The following is a 27591-nucleotide window of genomic DNA, read 5'->3' on the forward strand; positions in this document are numbered from 1 at the left end:
CAGAGGCGCCCGCGGCACGAGAGAGCACCGTCTCCCCAGTGCGCATGCTCGTCCCCGCTGTGGGCTCAGTTTTCTGTCTTTTTTTTTTTTTTTCGTTCTCTCTTTTTTTTTTTTTTTTTTTTCCGGGCGGCCCCGGCGGCTGCGTACTGGCTGTGGGATGGGAAGTGAAGCCCCAGCAAACGGCCGCGGCGGGGCTCTGAGGCGCAGCCAGGGGGAGGCGGCGGCGGCAGTTAGGCGCTGAGCAGCCGGAGAGCGCGGAGCCGGGCGGAGCACCTGCGGGCACGGGCGGCGGCCTCGCCATGGCGATTCGCAAGAAAAGCACCAAGAGCCCCCCGGTCCTGAGCCACGAATTCATCCTGCAGAATCACGCGGACATCGTCTCCTGCGTGGCGATGGTCTTCCTGCTGGGGCTCATGTTCGAGGTGAGCTCGCCCCGCGCCCCAACCGTCCGCCCGGCCGCCGGCCGCGTCCCCCCCCCACCCCCCTCAGCTCCGGCCCAGGTCGCCGGCCGCGGCCCCGCGGCCCGGCCCCGCCGAGGACTCCGGCCGGGAGGAGGTGCCGCCCGCCCGGCCTGCCCTGCCCTGCCCGCGCCGGCCTGGGGATGCGGAGCCCGGGCGGGGCGGGCCTGGCCGCCGCCCGCGGGGGCCGGGGGCGCCCCCATCCCCGGCGCGCACACCTTCCTCCCGCCGGCGCCCCCTCCCGCCGGCCGCGCCGCGCAGTTCCTGGTTCCCGCGAAGGGTTACGTGGCAGCCGGCGAGGGGCCGGCGGCCGGCGGGGGCGGCCCCAGAGCCGCCGAGCTGGCTCCGCGCGGGTGGGTGGGCGGGGATGGGGGCGGCCGGCCGCGGCCGCTGGGGCGGCGGGCGGTCTGGAGGGGGGGCGGGGGGCAGTGGGCGCCGGCCGCCTGCCGGGGCATCCCCGGCGGGATCGCGTGGGGGTCAGCGAGGAGCCGCCGGAGCCGGGAGCCTGGGTCCTGCTGCCCACTGGAAGGGCGGTGGCCGCGGGCAGCGAGCGGTGGCCGCGGGCTCGGCGCCCTCGATTGTTCGCGGGCTCGCGCCCTCGCGGGGGTATTACCCGTCAGTGACCAAACTTTTGCCCTCCTCACTCTTTGCTTTTTTTTTTTTTTTCCTTTTCTCAAGAAATATGATCTGATCCGTCAGTCGAGGTTCTGAATTGCAGTGCCGAGGAGTCGAGTAATTTTCTTTTTGTTTCTTGAAGTATGAAAGGATGGAAATGTCAGGAGTGTGTAAATTCACCTCCCACGTATGGAGTATCTTGATGACTTATTTAACAGCTGTTGAATGAGGGTAATAAACTTTGCGAGGTGAACGTGTAACAACCTACGGGTTTTTTTTTCCCCCCTCGCTCCCCAGCACAGACGCCCATATCTTGTTACCCTTTTTTTGTTTTTCTGTGTAGCCCCTCTGCCCCATCAGGCGTACTAATTTTACGTATTGTCTCCCTTCTCCTGCAATGTAACCTCAGTGGGGACAGAAATTTTCATTTTTGCTTTTTCTTTTTTTCTTTTTTTCTTTTTTCATTTTGTTAACTTCTAATGCTTAGAGCCGTGCCTGGGATGTAGAAGTGCTAAAAAATATATTAGTTGGATGAGGGACATTAATAATTCTTGAAAAACTAGTGGAATGAAACTGCCAAGGGCCAAGAAGATGGAATTTTTTTTAATGGCGCCCGTTTGGGGTTTTTTAATAGTGCTGGGTAACTTTGTAGTTTCGTTTATTTTTGCTTCTTTTCAAATGGGCTTTTCTGGATCCAGATACAGATTTTTAAAATTCCTTATGGTGTCATGTGTATCCACTTCCTCGGTAGAGGAAGTGAAGGTAGAAGGAAAGTAACATATGTCCTGGGCTTCATTTAAACTGGGCCTGTGCTGCTTAATCTACCGAGTGACCAAAGTCAAAGCCTCAATTTTTCTGCTCTAGTAAGGAAATAATATCACCTCTGCTGTTCTCACAACCACTGTTGTATAACATGGTGTGAAGGCATCTAATGGTTTATCAAGTACTATACATGAGTGTTATTGAAATGTATTATTGAAAAGTATATGAATATTACTGAAAATGCAATGCTAAACATTGGTACTCACTTTCTGAATTTTGTATTTTTGTACTCTCTACTTTCATACTAAAATACCTTGGTATACACAATGTAGTCAACAATTTTGTTAAACTTGTCTTAACCCATCCATACATGATAAGAATTCCTGACTTCAAACATAATTTAGTAGTAATAATACCTGCAAGGTATAGTTGCAATGCTTTCAATGAAATGGATGTTAATCAGTAATGCTGACACTTAGAAATCTTAGAACTTTGCTTTTATGTAAAATATTTGTTCTCTCACTAGTGTGTTTTTTAATATTTGTTCTCTCCTAGTGTGTTCACCACCTATACGTTGGTGATAGTGATTTTTGACAGTGAGTGGATTTTTGCCTTTTGTAAATATGTAAAATTTGAATATCTATACAGACATAATGAAGATTTAAATAGAAGTCAGTTTTAAAGGGTTAAAGTCAGTTCAAAAGGGTTGTTTAAGTATTATATGATGTTAAAATAGTACAGAAAAGGGAAGTTTGTGCAGGTTGTACATTTTACGTGCCATATGTTAATCTCTTAGGTTTTGCTTACCTCACATAGGGAAGCTTCGGTTTTAAAAAGCATTTTGAACTGCTTTCTGAGTATTTTAGGATTGGAAAGCATGTTCTCTACATATGGTTGAAATTGACTGGTTTTGCTATTTGATTTTTAAAATAATTACTAACTCTCAAAGTTAACATAATTATAGAATTATATAGCATTTGTGCTAGAATAGTGGTGAGTTGATGTTTTTTCGAAACTGTTAAGCCTTTGTGTGTAAATATATTGAGGAAATGTCATAGGATTTATGGTAAATTGACAAACCAATAACATATACTGTATTACTAGCCAAAAATGAAGAATCAATATAGATATAGAGTGAAAACATAGATGCTGGAGCTGAAGGGATCTCTGTTCAAGGTAGAGCTATGCAGCTTGCTAACTAGATGACCAAGGTTATATTATCTAACTTCCCAGAATTTGTTTCCTTTTCTGTAAAATGGAGTTCATTGGGTTACTCTGAGAATCAAATTAATATGAATAATGCCTACTTCATGGCTGGACTTTCAAGAGTGATGTCATAAATGGTAGCTATTACTAATATTAGATATTTCAATAATCTTAGATATTTGCTGGAGTTGGAAAATAAAAAACAACATTTGTATGTGAGAAACTTGCCCAACATTTAGCATCCAAAGAAATGATATGTACTGAAAAGTTTGCCAAAGAATTAGTCTGTTTGGGGGAAATATGAGTTTCATTCTAGAAAACTTCGTGTTTTCAAAAATCACTTCTGAATTTTAAAATTATGGTTTTAGTATAATTAGTATTTGCCCACATACTGCAAGTCATGTTTTATAATTAATGGTTTCATATTTGAGTTAGGAAAATGTGAATAATCAAAGAATTTAAGGATGCTTCAGAAGCTTTCTGAACATGCAGATATGCAACAGTAGTGAAGAGTTACTTTTCTGATATTCAGTCTAGGTTTATTTGTGCCATTCCGCTTTAGGGTACATTAACAACAATTACAATTGTTTATGACAATCCTAGAACAGTTTTGGAGGTTTTTTTTTTTTTTTTTTTAAAGCGTGGCTTAACTTAATGCTCACTTCCCCCCCACCCCTTTTTTTTAAAGAATGTAATACAAGCTGGTGGGGGCTTAGGACTTGATATTCAGAAATTCTCCTTATCATTCTTAATCATTCAGGCATCTAGTCATTGTAATAGTCACACCTTCCTCTAGCAAGCATAAAATAGTTAACATCTGTATAACAAGAAAAGATACCAATATCTAACTGGTGGCTTAATTAAAGAAATATTGTGATATACATGATACTACAACCAGCATAGAATTAGATAATTCATTAGCGTTTGAAATAACGTATTTGAAATAAATCTCATTTTCTCTTGTAAATGAAAAGCAGTGCTATAAATGTCCAAAACAGTCATAAACTCAGTTATTTTTACTTTTGTGAATGCATTATATGTTTCTGTAACATATTTTATTGAAACTAGTTTGTCTTACTGTTAATCACTTGTAGTATTAGTTTGATTGAAAACAGTGCTAGCTGTATGTGAGGCTAGGTCAGGAAATGGCTACGAGCATGATTATTAATTTTTCTAAAAAGTTTTTTGAGGTATGTAGTTTGTATGTTTCCTTTTTAATGTTATATGCTAACGTAACTAGAAGCCAGCTTTGAATTTTATTTGGAAGCCTAGTATAAAAGGATAATTTAATTTTTGTTGATTTTAGGATTTGAAATTAAATTTATCTTTCAGAAATTTCACTTCTTGTTTAAAAAGACTTCTAAACAAGACATTTCCTTAGTTATGGTAGTAGTAACATCATATTCCAAGCTAGAAAAAGGGATATGGAGACGTGTGGATGTACACGCCTATATGTATACACACGCACATATATATACACACATATATTAATAGGATGTTAAAGGGAAATATAGGATCAAAACTTTATTAAAATCATCAATTGAAACAGTATTACCCTGGAAGCTTATGCAGTCGTTCTGTTCTAATTCATCCTTCCAAACAGCCCAAATTGTGATACAGAGGCCTTACTGGCCTATGTGATCTTTACCTAGCTCAGGTAAGCATCTCATTTTACTGGCTATACCCTGGACTTTCTGATGCAGGCCTGCCTTATTTTCAAATCCTGAAATCCAGTATAGCAGAGCTCAGCCACAATCTACATGTTGTTCCCCCTCCCTCTTTCTAATGCTCACTTGGTAGCTCTCTACCTAGTCTACACTGGCACAATGCCTTGGGTCCCTTTCTTTTTATCCCAATATATTAGTCTCCTCATTTCTTTATTTTTCTTCCTGTAGGCTTTAACTTCTTGTCCACACTCTCCTCACGCTGTGAGACTCTTAGTCTTTCTTCATATTAATCTTGCAACTGTCCATCCAAAAATCCATCCTGGCATCTGCCTTTTCTGTGCCTCCCCATTGATGGATCTCCAAGATTGCCAGGAAAGTCATACACTCGTGCTGATAGATAATAGTACAAATCAAAAGTTTCCAACCTTAAACATCACTAACACCTAGTGATCTTTTTACTTTTCCCTGGCCAGCTCCTTTCCTATAGAAAGTAAATACTTTTCCGGTCCCATACTGTGCTTAACAGATGACATTGCTTCTTTTTTCCACAGGGAAATTAAGAATTTATCAGGTGTGAATTTCTTCAGTTTCTTCCTATTGAACTTCTCTGTCTTCTCTGTCTCATCCATTACTACCTCCTTTCCTATCTAAAAGGAAAATTGTTCAAAATTAATTGGTGTTTTCTATCTTTACATTTCACTCCATAATCCCCATATAGGTTTAACTTCTACCTTTTCCTGGCATCTCCCTGATTGCCTCACACAAATTCAATCTCTCCCATCACAAAACCAACTTAAATCTTGACCTGGCATTTACTGCTAGATGAAACTTTATTACTCTTATGTTTTTCAGTCACTGTGATAAGACTTGTTCTTTGGAATCGCACAAATTGTTACCACTGATGGTTTCTTGAATTGTACAGTCTACTGCATTCTTTTCCTGCTACATCTCTCGAAACTTTGACTTGGTTCACTGAATTTTTTAAAAAAACATTTCCCCATGGGAAATTAAGGGACATTAAGCTTTCTTCGTTCTCTTTCTGCCTCTCTAATCATTTCTTATTTTTGCTGCCAACTATTTCTCCAAGGTTCTGATGTTGTCTTCTCTACAAATACTGTACCCTCTCTCTAGATGATTTATTTACTTCCACAGCTTCAATATTTTCTTAAAATAGGGACCAAAGTCTCCCTGCAGTGTTCCAGGCTTTTTTGGTTCTTTTAACCGTATATCTCTCTCAGAAATATGTTTACCTAAAACCCATTTGTTGTTTTGCCAAAACCTTCTGTTCCACATTTTTACTAATGGTATTATTTTTCACTTAGTTGTTCAAGCTATAAGCATCAATAAATAATATTTATCCCTTCCATCTTGCTCACCAAGCTTTTATTCTGCCTCAAAAATACTGCCTTAATTCAGAGTTCAGGCCTTATTGTCTCTTCAGAAATCTTACACTTAAGCTCCATGTTTACGCCGATCTACATTTTATCTATTATTTGATAATGTTGATGAGTTGTCTGGTATGTGCCAGATTCCATGCTGGGCTCAAAGGATATAGTGATGAGCAGAAATAGCTCTCATGGAGCTTACTTTCTAATGAGTCGGACGGAAATGAATACAATCACACCAAAGTGTGTGTTTTGAAGGAAAGGAATATGTCCTAACAAAGCAAACGACCTACTCTTAAGATTCAGGGAAGGCTTCCTTGAAAAGATATGCTTGACCTGAGAGAGCCTGAAGTGGAAAGGTTTTCCAGCAGTTGTAGATAGAACTTCATTGTGTATAGACTCTGGTGGGAGGAATTACAAGAGGCAAGGGAGCAGGAGTAAAGGGTCTGAGATGAGACTGGAGAGGCAGAGGGGAAGGGTCAAACCATGGATTGTTGTATGATCCACACTAAAGATTATGTTCTTTATTATAAAGAATAGGAATCCCTCAGGGAGTGTGTGGAGGAATGGTGGGCTTAGCGAAAGAGTTAATGTGATCACACATGAATCTGATTGCAGTGTGACGAGATCCATGAGGAACTTGAGAAACTTCCACTTAGTAGGCCATTGCCAGCCATCTTTCTAAGAAGCACAAATGAACTCCCCCTCCTCAAAATGTTCTAGTTATGCTAAAATAAAATCTACTTAGCTCAACAAACCAGGCCCTTTACAGCACATGGTAACTTTTCTAAGCTTTTCTAAAACCACTTCCTGATGTGTAGCCTGTGCCAGTTCTTGTGTTTGCTCCTGTTAGATCTGTGTACTTTCTATTTCGACTACCTGTACTTCTCTTTCTATCCCTCTTTGTGAGCCTAGGGGACTTCTATTTTCCAACAAGAGACCTCTCCCATACCACATCCTCTGAGAACGCTTTCCAAAACATTCCTTATTCCCTATCCCAGGAAAAAAGCACAAACCAAAAAAGTTTGTTACTTATCTTGAGTACAATTGGCACTGATTCTACAATGTTATAATAGCTTGTTTACCTGTATTCCTGACCTGAGTTTGTAGTCATCAGAGGTTGTAACATTCATCTTTGTTTTTATTTCTTGAGTAAGTATTCCATTTTTCTGTTCCAATCACTTTTACCAATAGTCAGGTCAGTTAAACACTTGGTTGACCACTTAACTCTGCCCCAGTGTATGGGAGATTAACATGCACAGAGACCACATGCCCTGTGCTTCCTTTTTTTTATTATTATTATTTAAAATTTTTCTTCATAATGATCCTTGTGTTCTTTGTACAGGTCTAGAGTAGACAGTCATTACATGTGAAGTCACTGTTTCCTGAAACTGCAGTGTCTCTTGAAATCTTAAAGTTCAGAATGAATTACACAATTTCATTTAAACTTCAGAATGCTCTGATGAATTATGTTAACTCCCAGTGACTCCTTGGTGATAATGGATTTCCATTTGTACATGTCAGGGTACCATAGGAACTTAGGGTACCCTTGGTTTTAGATTTGTAGAGAAAACCTTGTAGTGGTTTTATCTTCTGATCTGGGATTTGGGATAATTTCACAAACTGACTTGATCTCTTTTTTTTTTTTCCTGTCTAGATAACAGCAAAAGCTTCTATTATTTTTGTTACTCTTCAATACAATGTTACCCTCCCTGCAACAGGTATGTAGTTTCCTTTCAGAATTTTCTATTTAAGTAGAAGAATTAAGGTAAACTAACTTGGAAATTTTCATGAACGCAGGTTCTTTGGTAATTTTCACAGATTTTATTTGTGCTTAGACTGAACATTATTTTGGTGATTTTTTTGTAGTACAAGGTAAGATTTGATGTTTTGGGTTAACTTCACCTTACATTATATGAAAACCAAATTTTTTTTTTTAAAGATTTTGTTTATTTATACAAGAACTAGTATACAGGCCAGAGGCGTGGGAGCGTGAGAGAATTCACCAGAAACAGAGTAGGGAGCAGAACAGGCAGACGGACCGAAAGCAATGCTGAGGAGAGGAGCAGGCAAGACAGGAGAGGTCTGCTGCACCATGTGGGTATCTCCCCGGCCAGCCAGGAATTGAACCATGCTGCAGCGGCTGCAGACGGCTGTCTATTTTTTTTCACATTCTTGTACTGTACCTCTGACAGTTATTTTTACTAGAAAGTGTGCGAGTAAGCTCTAGGAGTTATCTGGACATCTCATCATATCTACACTTACAGGTTTTATTTTAGAAAATTTTATTTCTAAATTTTGCTGTGTGAAAATCAGGTATTAAGATAAGTTGACCATAGTTGAATATAATAATATATATAGTTAACTCGCATGGGTGGAGGATGGGGTATTTGCTTAATAAAATATTAACATTCAGGCGATAAATGTGCTCTTTATTCAGAATATAAGATCAGTTATACAACAATCATTTGGGTTTTTTTTTTTTCCAGCTTTAGTTTTTGTAAATATTTGATTTAGTGACTTAGATATCATACTACTCAAAACCACAAAGTTGTTTTGAATTTTGTATATGCCAGAGAGAAATAAAAGCTTTTACCCAAATAGTCCTCATAAAGGTAGCTTCAGAACAAGTGACAGCAATTCACAATTCACAAACCTTATTTGATTAAGATTTGTTCTGAATAAATTACAGCAATTTCAAGGATTAAAACAATTTTAATTGCTTATTTATTTCTCTCTTTACTGTTTATAGATTAAAGTTAAATCAAATGTAAGTTAAATCAGTTTTTCTGTGAGGATCATAATGTGTTTCATTTAAAAGTAGAAAGTTTGAAAAGTTGTTTGAAAAGACATGCAAAAATGCTAAGTATAAGTTTGATTAACCTAAATATAGTCTAATTTCTACTTGTGGGGTGATAATGAAATTTACAGTCTTTCCAGGGATCTGCGTATGGCCCGTCCCTGTTTTTTTTGGTCTTTGGTGGCTGTAACTAACATGTGTCAAGTCTTTGTAATTTCCGGAGCTATTGATAGTCTCAATTTTCATTGCTCCTAAGATTCAAGATGTCCAAAAGCAAATTACCTACTGTGTTTATGTAGAACTTATTTATTAAGGTAGTCTTCTTTTGTTTGTTTCCATAACTGTGTTGTATTTAGTGCTGTTTTTATAATCTTATGTATATTTTTGTGTATGTGTGTCCTGTCCTTTTTGGCCTTCAGAAGAACAAGCTACTGAATCAGCGTCCCTTTATTACTATGGTATCAAAGATTTGGCTACAGTTTTCTTCTACATGTTAGTGGCGATAATTATTCATGCCATAATTCAAGAGTATGTGTTGGATGTAAGTATTCAATCTTAGAAATTTATACTTTGTGAAATACTAGCTCTCTACACTATGATAGTCACATATTAAATATATTTTATAATATATTCTTATTTACTAATGGTTGCTTTTATTTTTAGAAAATTAATAGGCGAATGCACTTCTCCAAAACAAAGCACAGCAAGTTTAATGAGTCTGGTCAGCTTAGTGCATTCTACCTTTTTTCTTGTATCTGGGGCACCTTCATTCTAATATCTGTAAGTATGTATATACAAATATCATCATTCAAAAGTATTTATATTATATTAAAAACAGAAAGTGATGTCCTATTTTGAATGTTCATAAGCAAATCCTGAATGTTAGAAAATCCCTGTTCTTTTACCTCTCTTATCTAAGATTAGAATTCTGCTCTTGAACTAGTATAAATCAGGTTTCAGCATTAAGTTTCTTTTTGTTAGCTTTTATTCAACAAAAATGTCAAACTGTTAAATGTTTCAGAGAGCTTTATTCATTTTTGGTCAATATGAACTTTTTCTTAAAATTTTTGTAGTCCTTTACTGATATGTCTATATTAACAAAAAGATGTCATTGATACTTTTACTAAGTTACATGAACACTATAGGGCTTCCCCCCTTTAAAAGTAGGCCAGGTATTTTCCAAGCAACTTAAAATGCTGTATACCTTTTTAGTTAAGGCGGTCAAAACCTTTAAGTGTATCATTCTAATGAGGGAAGGGTGGCATTATCTACTTTAGTGTTAGTACTAAGTTTATATGGTCTCCATAGTTTACATACTTTTGAGTTTATCAGGAAACATATTTTTTTTTTAATTACCATGTTAGAGATGAATAAATATGTAAAGAAAACATGCAAAGTAAATTTTCCAGGATATAAAAGGTAGATAAATTTGGGGTGCTATTAAAGATTGGTCGGTTCAGATTTCTTTTAAACATATACAATAATTCTCACTGAATCGATCTGGTTATGTAAAAAAAAAATTTAGTTAATTTGTGGACATAACCTTGGTCTTTGATCCTTCTTTGTGTCCTGTCAGGCATTACATCTTTCCAGAAATCCTTCTCTGATTATCCAAGATAAAATTCATCTCTTCGTAGCTATTGTATTTTCTGCTATGCACCGTTACTGTTTTTTGGTTGTTTTATATTTGTTTGCATACATGTATTTTTCACTTTACTAGACTGAAAAAATTTGGAAGACCAGGACTTATGTCTTCTTTAACTTTCTATCTCATATTGATTTTCACTCTGCTAAAGTAAACAGTTTAGTTGAATTGAAAATAACTGAAACAACTAAGGTTTGACTTGAGTGGGCTCTTTGGAATTTGATGTGGGAAATTATAAATGTTCAAAAAAATTGAAATATTGCCTGATTTTCCAGAAAGTTTGCATACTCATCGGCTAATTTTTGTATCTTCTTTCTTAGGAAAATTACATATCTGACCCAACTATCTTGTGGCGGGCTTATCCTCATAACCTGATGACGTAAGTCATTGTTAGCAGATTTTTCTGAGTTATGGACCATGGTCATGTCACTTAAAAGTAAAATTAATTCTTATTTACTTTAGGATCTTATACAAATCCATACACTAGGTATGTCTTTGACAGTCCCATCTCCATAAGCAAAGAATTCCTGTGTACCTTTTTCAAGTATATAATTTTTTCAACATGTTGATTAGCTGAAGAAAACTGATTTTAACAATTTTAATTTAGTACTGTTTTCCCTTTCTTTCCATTGCTCTGTCATCTCCATACTTTTGCTCTTTTTCTTTGCCTCAATCTCTTTTCTAGTCCTCATTGTACCAGGCTGCAGGTGTATCACCTAGACAGTATTTGGTAAATGCATTATGACATGAAAACTAGAGAAAATATATGAAGGGGATAACATGACCCTTGATATGGCATATCTTTAAGTCCAGAAATAATACCCACTCAGCTGAGTCATTCTTATTTTTTAAGTTATATTAAGTCAATAAATTTTTAAAAAATGACATTATAAGCATCATATTTATATGGGGCACCATTCATCATCTCTTCCTCCCCCTAATTTTTCAGATTGGTTTCTGTTTTCTATTTTAGACTTCTGGAGGAGAAGGGATAGGGAGAATGAAAAGAAAGCAGCACAGAAGGGTGTGATGTAAAGAGAACACTATTGATTCTAGACTGGTTAAGATATATTATCAGAGGAACCCTTTTATGCCTTATTCCTCTCTTCAGTTCTGGTTGGCCTCCATTTACTTGGGGCTATCTTAGTGTTCCAACCAGATAGAGTTACCAGATTTCCCTAAGAAAAAGCTGAGGAGGCGGGAAGGGGAGGAAAAAAAAAAAAGGAAAAGGCAGGGGATATTTGAAATCAGGATTATACCAGTTTCTGGCGATTGTTTATCTCTGCACCCTCACTTTTGTGTCAGTCTTTTTTGCCCTTCCCATTTTCCTTTTGCTGAAACCTTATAGATCTCTGACTTGACTCCCTCAGTTGTATTCCTTGTTTTTAGTCGCTAACTTGACATAGTAATCAGTGTCAGTTAGCTAATAGACAAAGGGGCTCTGGTTTCTGCCAGTCACCTTGCATGTTAACAGAGTTCTGCAAATAGAGTCCTTGCTTCTGTTCAATCCAAAGGGACTGACTGATGTTGGGAATATCCTAGGGGAACGGGAAATGACTGTTGGAGAGTTGTTTAAAGGTACACAGAGTATTATAAAGGGGCCCAAAATAACACAGTGTTATTTCCAGTGTTTATTTTTACTTAATTCTTTAAAAATAGTGTGCTTTGAAAGTAATCTTTACTTTTTTGTGTTGTGCAGATTTCAAATGAAGTTTTTCTACATATCACAGTTGGCTTACTGGTTTCATTCTTTTCCCGAACTCTACTTCCAGAAAACCAAAAAAGTAAGCTGGGATTTTATAATTTTAGAAATGTCTTAGCATTTTTCTCCTTTTGTGAAGTCGCTCTAAAACATTTCTGTACATAACCTCACTCTTTCCTTCTCACATCAATTCTTCCCCAGCACATCTTTCTCCTCTTTCCGGGAAGACTAAATATACTTAAGTATTTCTTAAAAGAAGCTTCTTGTCATGATTTTAGATTAGAGGAGGATCTTTTACATTTGATACATAATTAAGCTTGTTTTAAAATTATATTAGTGGTAATTTAAAATAAATTAAAATTTAAACAAATTTTAAAATGTAATATTGGTTTTACGTATTGATATTCTTAGCAAATTCACAAGTGAGACCAAAGAATTAGTCATATTACTCTAGAACTGACCATTCTATATATAATCCCAAACAAAAGTTTAGTATTTAAAGAACTAAACCAGGGCCTCCCTGGTGGTGCAAGGGATAGACATAACCTATGAAACTGTCCGCAGCCACTGTAGCACGAGTTCAATCCCCCAGCCGGCCAGGGAGCAACCCATATGGCGCAACAGACCTCTCCTGACTCGCCCGCTGCTCCCCTCAGCCGTGTACTTCGGTCAATCTGCCTGTTTTGTTTCCCACTCTGTCTCTGGTGAATCCTCTCCGCCCCCCCACACACACACCCCTCTCTGGCCTGTACCCCAGCTCTTGTATTCATAAATAAACAAATCTTTAAAAACTAAATAAATTAACCATAGTTTAATATTCATCAGTGAAGCTTTTCTCGAAATGGTAGAGCATTCCCTATTTAACATGTGGGAAAAATGTTTGTTTCATTGTACAAGTAAGTAAAAACTACTGGAAAACTGCAGTAACCTTTAATGTCAACTTCATTTCCTGTATTTAATCCTTTCACCTTTAAAACCAATACTTTGACCCTATAGCTTTAGCTAAAATCAAGCTGCTCACCTGGGCTCGAGGGGTTTTTATGCCACCTCTTTCCTGGTTCCCTTTACTCTCTCCTTTAACTTTATTTATACCAGTAATCTCTGATTTTCTAATCATAGCACATCGATTCTTTTTCCTGGAGTGCCTTTTACCTCATACATTAATCAAGTGCCTTTATTCCCACTTTGTGGGAGGGAGGTGGAGATTGCTTTAAATTCCCATATATGACATGATACGTGGGTGGCGATATGTCTGAAACAAGTTTTGCCATGACAGCTGTTGAAGCTGGGTTATGAGTACATGGGGCTTCATCATACTATATTTGTTGATTGTATATTTACATTTTTCAGGTTTTTTTCAATCCCCTTATGAAAAGTTTTCCATCATAAAAATGTAATAAATTTTTCAGTGGTCAGTTTACCTTCTCAAAAGCTGCAAACGCTTATTTCTATAAATACTGCAAATAATTAATAGGTATAGGTGCTTGATTTGCAAAACATGATTTGTGTCCATGGTTTTCTGTGTCCGGTGTGTCTGTCATTGTTTACGTGTGCTACAATTAGAAAGCAACACCAAATCAGGGTTCATGTGCTATGGATTTTGAAAGCCCTTTTTATGTTGATTTAGTTTCTAAAATGAAATGTTTTTCTAGTTTAGTTGGTTGTAAGGTATAGGGTGAAGATTCATGAAACTTATAACTTTGAACTATGTTAAGATAATGGAAAATCCCTAGATTCTCCCATATTCAGTAACCATCTGATGTGAGCCATAGCTGTTCTAGAGCGGCGCTGTACAAAACGGTAGTCACTGACCATGTTTAAAATTAAGTAAAAAGTAAAAATTTTTACTTAAGTAAAAATTAAGTAAAAAGTCTTTTTCTTGATCACGTTACCTATATTACAGGTGCTTGTTAGCCACATATGGCTTATGTCTATCATTTTGAATAGCAGTGATATAGAACATTTCCGTCACTGCAAAAAGTTCTGTTGACAGTATCATATTTTCTTCATGTCTTTGTACCGTGGCACAAATATGTAAAGCTTCCTTTAGATATTTATATACTCATGCACATGCACTACATCTGGGTTTCATTATTAATCTGTATGTCTATATCTTGGTCACTGGCCATGTAAAAGAGGCATTTTAAATTGTTCATTTTGGCTCTCAAAACTCTTATCAATTCCTGCCAGATGGCATTTCTCCAGAAATGCAATCTAATTTTTATGGAATAATTTGCATAATTTAGAACTTAACTGAAACTATTTTTAACACCTACATATGACAGTTGAAAGTAACTGTTTCAAGTAATTAACATAATTTGAAAGTAACAGCTGCATATGTGTTAAACAGTTTCTTAAAATTTACTCTATGAGAATTATTTTTGGAAGAACTCTTTACTGGAAGAAACTAGTACAGTGGTTGTTTTGAACCAATCCTACAGACAAATGAAGAAAGGAACACTGTTAGTTGCAGTTTAAGAGGTATGTTAGACTTTTTTAAGTTTCTTTTAGGGAGAATGTTTTAATTATATATAATAGTTATGCTTTAAGAAAATTAGCCCTCCATTTTGTCCAAGAGAAGATTCAAAATATAGTTTCTTGAATTTACTGGGTTTTAGGGATTTGTGAATGAAGTAACCAAATAGTTTTTTAGTTTATTTAAATTATAGTAGTTTATTTAAATTATACATACATATAATTGGATATCATGTAAAATATTTTAAATCATAAATATTGTGTTTTCTTCTTTGACCCTAAATAATAAGAACACACTTTTATATGCACCTTAGTTGTTAATATCTGTCATTTATACCAGGAGCCACTTTTTGAGTCATCTTAGTTTTTCCAAGTATATTATCTTTACATCTGTCATACTGATTCCTCAGTAAGCATTTAGAAAAGACATTGAGGTTTTTTTCAGGCTGCATACCTTATCCAAATATTTTTTGTTCAAAAATAAAATAATTTGTTCACATTTTTTTTTTTTAAATGAAATTTTTTTTTTTTTTTAGATAGATACCTGTATTATTTATGAGTTTGTTTGTTTACAGTCAGAATGTGAGAGAATTCACCAGAGCCAGAGCGGGGAGCAGAGCAGGCAGAAGGACCGAAGTACACTGCTGTGGTTTAGGGAGAAATCTTTGCCTTATATTTGAGCATACATGTAATACTCAGTTTAAATAAAGTTTGCTTTTTAGTACAGTGTAGTTAAGAAAAGTTTTGTGTTTTATTTTTTTAATGAAAACAAGCTAAAGTATGTGACTGAACTTTTTAATAAAAAGATTCAGGAATAACAACCAAAAATGTCACTTGAACTTAATTGTAATTTTAGAATCTATTTATGTTTACTGTATTATTAGATTTTTCTTAAAAATAATACTACCAGCATTTTAAGTCATTATCCCATGATTTCATTCTTACATAAACTGCTTTAACATTAGCATTAAGAATGTGTGAGAACTTGGTTGCTTCCAAGTAATGTGTTGAAAAAATATGTATGTAAGAACTTGGGAAAACTTTTCTAGTAACTCATTTACATGTTTTCTTCCAGTCAGCTATAAAAAATGTTTGTTAATCTTAAACAAATAAGCAAAATGTCATTTCTGGCTACTGGTAGAAAAAGCTTATTTACATAACAAAATCATTGGGTGATATATGAAAATGCCTTGAGAAATAAAAAGTTTTAGCCACTTTTATATTCGTCTAGACTTTAGATTCTCCAATAGTGATGAGCTGCTCATGGATGGCATGCCAACTTCTTAATTGAAATCTGTAATATGGCCAGTAAACTGATACAATATACTCCCTCTTAAGAGGGCCAGATTTCACTCAGCCTCCTCTGTTCTGCCCTGTTCCCATACTCTGTGCAAAAGTGTAAGTACTAGAGACCATGGTAATGGACAGGTCTTTTTTGTTAGCCTCTGACAAGTAAACACCTCTCTAGTGTGACTGGTAACCCCAAGAAGGTTGAAAAATGTCAGAGGAATTTGACTTAAAACAGGGATGGTAAAAGCAAGGATGCTGGATGATTCACTAGATAAAACTTCTCATTTTAAAAATCATGCTATAATATCCCTATTACCTTTTGTATTTTTCAGGATGCTTGGCTTACAAGGTTATTAAGAGAAAGAATGTACAATTAGGTGGTATGCTAAATGAGAAGATACAATTTTCATCTACAGTTTAATGACTATAGCTGACAGTGAAAGCAACTAAAAACATCAACTAAAACATATGACTACTACTTTAGTATTAAAATAGTACTGCTTATAAACAGCAATTTTAGTATTAGAAGGACATCATTATGATTATCAATTGGTACCATTTAATAAATTTAATAAGTGTTTATTATAAGCAGAACCATAGATCTTAGCACCAAAAGGGATTTGGTGCAAACCCAGTTTTATTCACATAGTAGAGATGAGGTGTAACTTAAGCTAAGAGAGGTTATGTGACTTGCAACAGCCATGTAGTTAGAAGTACATGAGCAGGGTAGTAGAATGTAAGGAGCAGACCAGCCCTTGGGTCTTCTACTTTTAAAATAGTATGTTTTTTACACTACCACCCTATTTTCAAGGAACGGACATGTTTCAGTATGTTTTAATCTGGAATGCAATTTGTTCTTTACAGGAAGATATTCCTCGTCAGCTTGTCTACATTGGGCTTTACCTCTTTCACATTGCTGGAGCTTATCTTTTGAAGTGAGTTGGGATTTTTCTTGGGTGTGTATGTGGACTGGGTGGATAGTATGCTAATCTCTCTTAATAATTAATCTTTGCATTCGAAATTTGTTCTTTTTGTTAACAGCTTGAATCATCTAGGACTTGTTCTTTTGGTGCTGCATTATTTTGTTGAATTTCTTTTCCACATTTCCCGCCTGTTTTACTTTAGTGATGAAAAGTATCAGAAAGGGTAAGTTGAGTAGCCTTTTGTTTTTTGTGTAATTAATGTCAGTGCCTTAGTTGTCAAGGTCCATGATGTGGGAAATTATATTACTTTATAAACTGTTAGTAGCAGTTTTAAAATGAAACTAGCGATAAAATGAAACTAGCAATTCAGCTTGTTTTATTCTCTAAAATGGAGTCTTTCTTACTAGAAAAGTGTTATATTGTGCTTGTCATACTGAAGGTTCCCTGGGCTTTTATGTTATAACATCTATATGATTAATTGCATGTTTTTCTTTCAAAGAAGTAATGTGGTAGTGAATTTTGAGAAGAAAGTGAACTAATTGATTAGCTAGGCTGAAAGATACAAAAAATATTTTGATAGGAAAACAGGACTGAAAACAGAATTGAGGTGGTATTACTTGTGAAGAGTGTGAAGTCTTAAAAACAACTAGAACTAGGATTCTTATGTGGAAATTGGATGTCCTGATTAGAGCAGTTTTTATTTTGTCTACTATTTTTCAAAATTATTCTATTCGACAGTAGTTCTGAAGATCACTAACAATAGTTATACAAACAAAAGGGATCAGTTAAACAAAACATTTCTTTACTGGACTTTCTAGAACCTTGTTGTGTATAACCAAGAGCATGATATAATATGTAGCGTTTCACAGAATCCTTTCTGCAGAATAGCAAGAAATGGTGTTTTAATATGCATTTACTTGATAGGAATCTGATTCTTGGAATCTCTTCTTGTCGTTGCAATTTTATGTTTTTGATATTTTTCTTACAGGTTTTCTCTGTGGGCGGTTCTTTTTGTTTTGGGAAGACTTCTGACTTTAATTCTTTCGGTACTCACTGTTGGCTTTGGCCTTGCAAGAGCTGAGAATCAAAAGCTGGATTTCAGTACTGGAAACTTCAATGTGTTGGCTATAAGGTATAGTCAATTTAACACTTTTTCTTATTTGTACAGATATATAGTATGTATTCGGTTTATGGTGTGAGCCATCTAAAAAAGGGATAAATATGGGGGGTAGTAATAATATTCACTTGATTTGATTTTATTCCGGTTGCAGTTCCATATGTTTAATTGAAGCACTGAAGCATTTATTTAGCTTATGGGATTAATTATTAATGTGATAGTGTTAACATAATCTTGTTAGCAGTGGTAATTTAGCACTAAGTTAATATTGTCAAAGCGGGATAGAAAGCTTAATTCCATGGCATTGTGTTGATGCAATCAATTTTTGGCTTATTTCTTAATTTTCTCAGAATTGCTGTTCTGGCATCCATTTGCATTACTCAAGCATTCATGATGTGGAAGTTCATTAATTTTCAGCTTCGGAGGTGGAGGGAACATTCTACTTCTCAGGCACCAACTGTGAAGAAGAAACCAACAATGACTAAAGGCAGAGCTTCTAGAAAAGGAACAGGTTTGTATCCAGTAAGCAGTGAAAAATGTGAAGTAAGAAAAAAATTTATAATCTTACTAAAATTTACAATTTATTAAGAAATTTTTATTCTATTGTTTAGAAAAATTAGGTTAAGTAATCTTACCCCATTCTTCAGGCTGGTGATTCCCTAGCATCAATTACTCCTCTCAGAAGCTTTAGACGAAATTTCTCTCTCACAAATTTTCCGTGTTTATTAACCCTGGGCCACTGTAGACCAGTGCAGGTCCTTGTGTGAACAGCTAACCTAGAGGGTGATAATTTTATGTTTTCAAGTACCTTACTCATATTTGGAAGAGAGTACGTCTTTACAGCCCCTTCCCATCTTTCCTTTAGTCCCAAATAAAATGGCTTTTTTTGGTAACTTCTGATTGTTTGATCCTTCATCTTTGAGCCTGCAGTAACCTTTTTTCTCCTTTTAACTTTTAATTGAAAACACAATGTGATAATTTTTTTGACTTCTGTTCAGTGTTACACTGGGAACCATTACACAAGGAAGTTATGTTTTTAAAAATGTCAATTCTGGTTTGCTTCTTCTAAATTTTGTATCTCATTGTTTATGTCCTGATTCTTGATTTTTTGCTTCCCGTATGTTTTACTATAGCTTGATCAATTTCCACAAAAAAAAATAGCCCTGCTGGGATCATAGATTGAAATCACATTGAATCTATAGGTCAATTCAGGGAGAATTAAAGTGTATGTCTGAGTGTTTTTAAAGTATATACACAAAGTTGGCAAACTACTGTGTGATTCTAGAACACCTGAAAAAGAAAGGACCCATGTCCTGCCATTTCCTGTCCCCTTCCTTCCCACTGTTCCTGACAACCACTTGCCTATTAGATAATATTCCATCGTATCCTTTTATTAGTTTATTAACATTTGAGTTATGTCTACTTTTTCGCTGTTACGAATAAAGCTATTGTAAGTTTTCATGTACTCATTTTTGTTTGAACACCTCTTTTTGGTTTTTGGTTTTTTTTTTCTGTCTTGGGTATATACCTAGGAATGGATTTGTTAAGTGATACGATAATTTTTAACATTTGGTGGGGAGGGGGGAACTGCTAAACTTTTGTGTGTTGGTATCCAGTTGTCCCTGAACCATTTGTTGAAAAGATTCTCTATGAATAGTCTTGAGCAATTTGAGAAAATACTTGGTACTTTTATTGAAAACCTGTTGATCAAAAAAGTAAAAATTTGTTGATTTTCCTGGTTCTGTTAATCTGTATGTCTATTCTTTTGCCAGTGCCATGCTATATTGATAACGATAACCTTTATAATAAGTTTTGAAATCAGGAAATATGATTCATGTTTTAGGTCGCTTAGATTTCCATATGAATTTAGAATCAGCTTGTCAATTTCTGAGAAAATGTCAGTTGGGCTTTTCAGATTACATTGAATCTGTGGGTTTCCTTGGGAAGTATGAAAATGTATGCTTTCCATTTTGGGGTGTCATTACTTATTTCCATTAAATTTTATTGTTTTCGGTGTCTAAGTCATATTTCTGATGCTAAATTTATTCCTAAGTATTTTATTATTTTTCAATGCTTTTGTAAATAGAATTACCTTCTTAATTTCATTTTTGGGTTGTTCGTTGTCAGTGCATAAAAATGCAGTTGATTTTTGCATTTGATCTTGTATCCTTCAACATTACTGAACTTAACTTGTTTTTTAATTTTTTATTTAATAATGGTTTGTTTGTGTTGGATTCCTTTGCATATTCAGTGTATAGGATCAGATCATCTACAGTGATCTTCCTAACCAATCAGGATGCCTTTCATTTCATTTTCTTCTCAAATTGCCTTAGCGCAAACACTCAGAACAAAGTTGAATAGAAGTGATGAGAGCAACATTCTCATTTTGTTTCCTGATCTTAGTGGGGAAAACAGTCAGTCTTTCACCATTAAGCATCTTGGGTTTTTCCCAAATGGCCTTTAACAGATTAAGAAAGTTCCCTTTTATTGCTAGTTTGTATTTTTATCATGAAAGTATATTAGATTTTGTCATTGGCTTTTTCTGTGTCTGCTGAGATCATCAAATAGTTTTTGTCCTGTTATTCTGTTGATATCATGGATTATGTTAGTTGATCTTTGACTATTAGGCCAACAAAAGCATTCCTCGCGTAAATGTCACTTGGTCATGATATATGTAATCCTATTTAGATGTTGACTGATTTGGTTTGCTAGTATTTTGAGAATTTTTGCTTCTGTATTCATAAAGGTTTTTTAATATTTTTTTTACTGTGTGTGTATGTATGTGTGTAATGTTTTGGTTTTCAAATGTAATACCAATCTTGTATTCCTGGCATAAATCTAAACAGATAATGATAAAACATCACTTTTGCTGAACTGGGGTTTGTTTTTTGTTTGTTTGTTTGTTTGTTTTTTCCCCGGTATTTTGTTAGGATTTTTACATCTATGTTTGTTAAAGATTGGCCTGTAATTAGGCCATGGATATTTGTAACATCCTTGGTAGATTTTGATATCAAGGTTATATGAGCTTTATAAAAAGTGTTGGAGTGTTTCGTCCTTTGTATAATATCAGGATTATTTCTTATTTGTTTGGAAGAATTTACCAGTGAAAACATCTCACCTAGAGTCTTCTTTATGGTAAGGTTTTTAAGTATAGATTTACACTATTTAGTAGACAATGGATTTATTAAGGTACATTTCTATTATTTTATCTGTTTTGGTAAGTTACTTTTTTAAAGAAATTTGTTCATTTCACCTAAATTTGCAAATGTATGGATGTAAAGTTTTCATAATATCTTACTGTAGTATAGAACATAAGTGATTCCGGACCTCCCTGGTGGTGCAGGCGGTTGAGTGCAGCGCTCCAAAGCTGTCCGCAGCCTCTGCAGTGCTGATTTGATCCCCGTCAGCCACAGAGCAACCCACAAGACGCGGCAGACCTCTCTTGTCTTGCCCGCTGCTCCCTTCAGCAGTGTATTTCAGTCAGTCTGCCTGTTCTGTTCCCACTCTGTCTCTGGTGAATCCCCTCACCCTTCTGCTGCACATCTGCCCTGTACCCTGGTTCTTGTATAAATAAATCAATCTTTTATAAAAAAAAAAAAAGGAACCATTAGTGATTTTTCCATTTTTCATTTCCTGTATTAGTGATTTATGCCTCAGTTTTTTTTTTCCTACCAGCCACAAACCAGCATTTCTCTTTTTGTGTTGATTTTCCAGTCTTATCATTGATTCCTATTTTTATTTCCCTTTCTTTAGGTTTAATTTGCTGTTTTGTTATTTGTGGTTTATCTTCTTAAGATGGCTTTTTTTTTTTTTTTTTTTTATGTTAAACCAGTATTTTATTGGTTGGTGCATGAACAGACAGAAAGACAAATGGAACAAATAAAAAATCCAGAGATAGACCTAGTCACATGGAAAGTTAGCATTCAATAATTGAATTTACATAACTGAATTTTTTTCATTAATTCAAATTCAGCATTTCATTTTTTTTTTTATAAATTTTATTGTTATATTCCCCATACAATTGCAGCCCCCCCCATTCTGACCCCAATCCCTCCCCTCCCGCCCCTGCCCCCCTAAAAGTGTCTCTGGTTCATAGTTTTTTGTTGATTTTGATTTTCACTTTCTTATAGTTATTCATTTTCCTGGTCCCTTATTTAAGTTTTCTAGATTCCTGCTATGAGTGAGACCATCCGGTATTTTTCTTTTTCTTTTTGGCTTATTTCGCTGAGCATGATCCCTTCCAGCGCCATCCATGTTGCTGCAAATTGCATGTGTTTATCTTTTTTGAATGCTGAGTAATATTCCATGGTATATATGTACCACATCTTCTTGATCCAGTCATCTATTTTTGGGCATTTGGGTTGTTTCCAAAGCTTAGCTTTTTTTTTTTGTTTATACAAGCACTGGGTACAGTCAGAGCGCGGGAGGGTGAGAGAATTCACCAGAGCCAGAGCGGGGAGCAGAGCAGGCAGAAGGACCGAAGTACACTGCTGAGGGGAGCAGCGGGCGGCAGGAGAGGTCTGCGCACCATGTGGGACCCTCCACTGGTGGCTGGGGAGCAGCCGGGGATTGAACCGGCGCCGCAGAGGCCGCGGGCAGCTTCACAACCCAGCGCTCTACAGCTGCGCCACCGGGGAGGCCCTTTAAGATGGCTTTTAAATCATTGATTTTCCTTCCATTTGGTAAATTACTTGCAGTTAGGGCAAACTTGCTTTTTCAGCACCACTTTAGCTGTATTTTACAAGTTTTGATGTCTTTATAATTCCAGTTGTGATTTCTTCTTTGACTGATAGATTATTTATAAGTGCTCTGCTTTATTTACAAATATTTGGACATTTTCTCTTTTTCTTTTTGATCGCTGCTTTCTAGCTTTATTCTACTGTGGTTTATGAACATACTGTGAATGATTTCAATTCTTTAGAATTTGTTGAGACTTCATTTTGGCTCAGGATGTATTTGGTTTTGTTAAGTGTTCCATTTGGACTTAAAAAGGATGTGTATTCTGCATTTCCTGGGTATTATATACTATAGGGATCAGGTCAAATTTTTTAAAATTTTACTGTTTTTTTTTTTTTGTGTGTGTGTGTATCTTTGCTATTTGGTAGAAAAAGATTTTTGATTGTTCAGCTGGTCCTGCAAGAAGTATTGATGTTTGTAGCTTATACATATTTGCTTCTAAATGTTTCAAAAATATGTTGTAGGTATATAGTAATTTAAGGTTGTCATAAAATCCTATTGAATTTGTCCTTTTTTATTATTGAATTTATTTTACAGCTATACCAACTTAATTTTTGTAAAATGTTATCATGGTGTATCTTTTCCTGTATTTTTCTACTTTAAACCTTTCTTTGTCCTTAAGTATTAATTGTCTCTTCTAAGCACCATATGGTTGGATTTTTTTTTCCATCCTGCCTGATAATATTGTCCTTATTTTTTGGCAGTTGTACCATGACATACCTGGGTATGATTTTCTTGGTTTTCGTCCTACTCTGTATTGTATAGTTTGTTTTCTTTTATCATCTTTGGAAAACTTTCGACCGTTATTTTCTCAACTATTGTTTCTGCTCCATTCTCTTTCTCCTGTCCTTCTAGGACTCCAATATGTGTGGTAAGCCTTTTTACACACTCTCTCTCACAGCTTTTCATGCTTTCTGTATTTGCTATTCTTTTTTTTCCTCTCAATTTCTACCAATTTTTCCAGTTCACTAATCTCTTCTATTGTTCCTAATCTGCTTTTAAATTCACATAATACATTCTTGTTTTCAGTTACTGTGTTTTCTAGTTATAGGGTTTAAGATTTCAGTTCTCCATTTAATTATCTTCTTTTTTTTTTTTTTTTAAGATTTATTTATTTATATATGCACTGGGTACAGTCAGAAGCGCGGGAGGGTGAGAGAATTCACCAGAGTCAGAGCGGAGAGCAGAGCAGGCAGACAGATGAAATACACCGCTGAGGGGAGCAGCGGGCGACAGGAGAGGTCTGCGCGCCATGTGGAATCCTCTCAGGCGGCCGGGGATTGAACTGGCGCTGCAGAGGCTGCAGGCAGCTTCGCAACCCAGCGCTCAACTGCTGCGCCACCAGGGGAGGCCCTCTTTTCACTTATTTTTATTAATCATTGTTCTTTTAACATCCGTTTGTGATAACTCCCAATCTGGATCACCGGAGGATCTTTTTTTTTTTTTTTTTTTGGTCTTAGTTTGGCACTGGATGAATTGGCAAATACTCTGGATTTAATATGGTGTATTTATATTTCGTCAAATCTGATCTAATTTGCCCTCATTCCTATGACAGCATTTATAAGGATTTTCTTTGCTTGACAGGCCCTGAATTCAGATTTTTGTCTCCCCATCATTGTGAGGCTTCCCAGTTCTCCCTTTAGCTTTGTAGTTTATTAGGGATTTGACTTCTCTGAGTCTTGCTTAGTGCATGCACATTTAGTAGTTAGCAAATACCTTGGGGAAAAAATAACACATATCTGCCTTGGTTATATTCTAGTACCTTTAAACAACTATCTTTGTAGTTCCCTTCTATGAGGGTTAGTGTGACATCAGTTATTCCATCATAGCTTAAAGGTGGCCATGATATACTTAAACATAAAAGCCATTGTCTTAAACGCCAACTTTTTAATATTTCATAAAGAAATACAGGCCCAAGAACTTCATTTGTTTGCTGTCAAATGTGAAACAGTTTTTATTTCTACCAAAGGTACTATTTTTTAAAAGATTTATTTAGTTATGCATATAAGAACTGGGGTACAGGCCAGAGGTGGAGGGGGCAGTGAGTGGATTCACCAGAGACAGAGTAGAGAACGGAACAGGCAGATTGACTGAAATACACTGCTGAGGGGAACAGCAGGTGAGTCAGGAGAGGTCTGCTGTGCCATGTGGTTATCTCCGTGGCTGGGGATCGAACTCATGCTGCAGTGGGTGCGGATAGCTTCATAGATTACGTCTTAACCCCTTGCACCACCAGAGACACCCAAAGGTACTGTTTTTAGGACTACTACTTTAACATTATTGTAATTGTTTCTTTAGAGTTTTCTATCACTTTTTTCTGCATTCAATAGTAGTTGCTTTACCTTTTTTAAAAAAAGATACCTTGCACTGGTACAGTTGAGAGAATTGCAAGGGGTACACTGCTTAGAGTCTCAGACCCTCCTCCGGTGCAAAGCCTGTCAGCACCCACTGCAGCACGAGTTCAATCCCTGGCCAGGCAGCTGACCCACGTGGCACAGCAGAAATCTCCTGTCTCACCCACTGCTCCCCTCAACAGTGTATTTCAGTAGATCTGCCTGTTCTGCTCTCCACTCTGGGTGGTGAATCTTCTCACTCCCCACACTTCTGGCCTGTACCCCAGTTCTTCTATGTAAAAATCAATAAAATCTTCAAAAAATTATAAAAAAAGATATATAATTGACATGTTATACTTACTTTTCCTTTAACTACTTTCAGGTTACTGTGTTTAATGTGCTACCAGGTTTTATGTGTTGGTTAAAAGTAAAGCACTTGTGGGCCTCCCCTGGTGGCGCAGCGGTTGAGCACTGGGCTGCGAGGCTGCCCGCAGCCTCTGCAGCGCTGGTTCGTTCCCCGGCTGCTGGCGAGGGTCCCACAAAAAAAAAAAAGTAAAGCACTTGTAAGCAAGTTTGGCCTAAGACCTCCGTGAGAGTATGTGTGCGTGTGTGTTTATATGATTCTAAGATTCCTTTTCTGAAGGTACCTTTATGTATAAAGATATTATTTGTGATTATCTATAAAAGAGTAACACTGATTCTTTTTCTCTTTTCAGAAAATGGTGTGAATGGAACAGTAACTTCAAATGGAGCAGATTCTCCCCGTAATAGAAAAGAGAAATCTTCATAATGAATTATAATCTAATTGATTGATGTCCCCAAAGAAACTTGCTTTTTACTATCTTTAAGCACTAGCGATTTTTTTTCCTGTTCTTGAAAATACAGTTTGTGCTCTTTGATTCTCGCTATTGTACTGTTTCATGCATTTTTTTAAAAGGGCATTTCAGGGGAGGATGATTACTATGAGTGAAAAAAATATTTTAGCTTAGACTAAGCAACCTGCCTTCAAAATAGTTTAGGGACCACCCCCATATTTTGATTTTTACCTTTGAACATTTTCTAATGGTTTGGAGAGATAACTATTTACAGAGATTCTACATATCAGTGATACAATTTCTTGCGCTCACCAGTTTTTTATAATGCCAGATGGCCTGTTCCAGCAAGGTCATGTTTTTTAAGTTATCTTTCGGGTAAAATGGAAATACTATAAAGTCGAAAGTCAAACTTTAATATGTTTTCAGTATTCTCTAATTTTTAGGAATTTTTGTAGCATTTACACCTGGGAAAAAATTTGTAAATTCACCAAAATAATTGTGTACTTTCTTTTATAGGTAGTGGTTGTTAGTGTTACATATCCCCCCTTTTTGAAAAAAAAAAAAACAAACATACTATTAGTTATGATGTGTGGAGATTTATTGCCATATATATTGAATCAAAATATATTAACATAAAAGTACTTGTGAAATAAAATATTTCTTGTGCATTTTCAACACTTGTAAACTGGAAACCAGAAAATTAAATATTTACTATAAAGAAGAAAATCTGATCATAGCCCTTTTTGATATTTTTGTTAATATAGTGATTCCAAATGGGGCTTGTTGTAAATTCGATATGCACAGCATCTTAGAAAAATATTGTTTGACCTGCAAACCCTTTGAAAAAATAATGCGTACGTGATTTATAGCTATAAAAGGAATGTCAGGTTAATTATATTTGGAAAACATTTAATGCACTAACCTTATAAAAATTGAAAATTCAGGTGGATAAATAGTCTTACAAAAGATAGTGCTTTATGTTTTAATTGTAGCTTTGGTCCCATCTTTAATTGAGACGCATTTATCTGTATAAAACATATTTTTGGATAAATATATATATATATATTTGTATCTCTACAGAAAGTCTCTAAATAACATTTGAGTAAAATATTTGGTTCCCTTTTCTATAATTATTCTTTAAAATCCTTATAACTATAATTGATTTTTTCTTGTCTATACAGTACATATATTCCTCTTTTAGTGTTCACATCTTCTTCCCTATTTCTCTCTTTTGTCACCAGCTAATGTGTGTGCCATTTTTAGTATAAAAGTTGTAGGCCTATTTTGGTCTGCAGTTTAATAAGTTGCCATGCTGCTAGAAAGTTGTGCTTTCTGTTTCCAGCTGTTTACCTAATTCCTGGAAAAAGTAGTAGCCCTCTGTAGCATCATGGAATTTCAGTGGAACCAAATTTTTGCCATTAAAAACTGGCACTATATTAAACTATACATTGAGAACTCAATCAAAATAAACAATTTTTACTTTCACAAGCTGTATCCTGGACGTTTCCTTCATTGTTAGCAAGATTTTATACTATTTTAGTATATAATCTCATTAACATTTACCATATTTGAAGAGTACACACTTAACAGACATTTAAAATTGCCTTTCTCCAAAACTAAGTTCTGTAAGGTAGATGACTGATTTCGGATACTATTCATGG

General features: G+C 36.1%; 1 protein-coding gene across 2 annotated transcripts; it reads left to right on the forward strand.

Annotated features, from left to right (window-relative positions):
* TRAM1 (translocation associated membrane protein 1) lies at positions 1 to 27422 on the forward strand. Of its 2 annotated transcripts, none has more exons than XM_037505448.2 (11): positions 1 to 422; positions 7751 to 7814; positions 9313 to 9434; positions 9557 to 9673; positions 10859 to 10917; positions 12238 to 12322; positions 16870 to 16940; positions 17047 to 17151; positions 17917 to 18060; positions 18396 to 18556; positions 25832 to 27422. In XM_037505448.2, exons 1-11 carry the CDS (start codon positions 300 to 302, stop codon positions 25903 to 25905), a joined length of 1125 nt encoding a protein of 374 aa, XP_037361345.1. In that variant the 5' UTR covers positions 1 to 299; the 3' UTR covers positions 25906 to 27422. The 2 variants fall into 2 exon arrangements, with proteins under 2 accessions (XP_037361345.1, XP_054548165.1); XM_054692190.1 differs by lacking the exon at positions 1 to 422 and adding an exon at positions 1124 to 1190.
* Positions 27423 to 27591: the final 169 nt, after the last annotated feature.

Source organism: Talpa occidentalis, unplaced genomic scaffold (assembly GCF_014898055.3).
Source record: "Talpa occidentalis isolate TD23 unplaced genomic scaffold, MPIMG_talOcc4v2.1, whole genome shotgun sequence".
NCBI lineage: Eukaryota > Metazoa > Chordata > Mammalia > Eulipotyphla > Talpidae > Talpa > Talpa occidentalis.

Excerpts from the sequence above, each read along its gene's own strand:
- TRAM1 (XM_037505448.2), top strand. The coding sequence starts at position 300 with ATGGCGATTCGCAAGAAAAGCACCAAGAGCCCCCCGGTCCTGAGCCAC. Across the intron at positions 16,941-17,046 it reads GCTGGAGCTTATCTTTTGAA|CTTGAATCATCTAGGACTTG; the intron begins GTGAGTTGGGAT and ends TTTTGTTAACAG. Across the intron at positions 17,152-17,916 it reads GATGAAAAGTATCAGAAAGG|GTTTTCTCTGTGGGCGGTTC; the intron begins GTAAGTTGAGTA and ends TTTTTCTTACAG.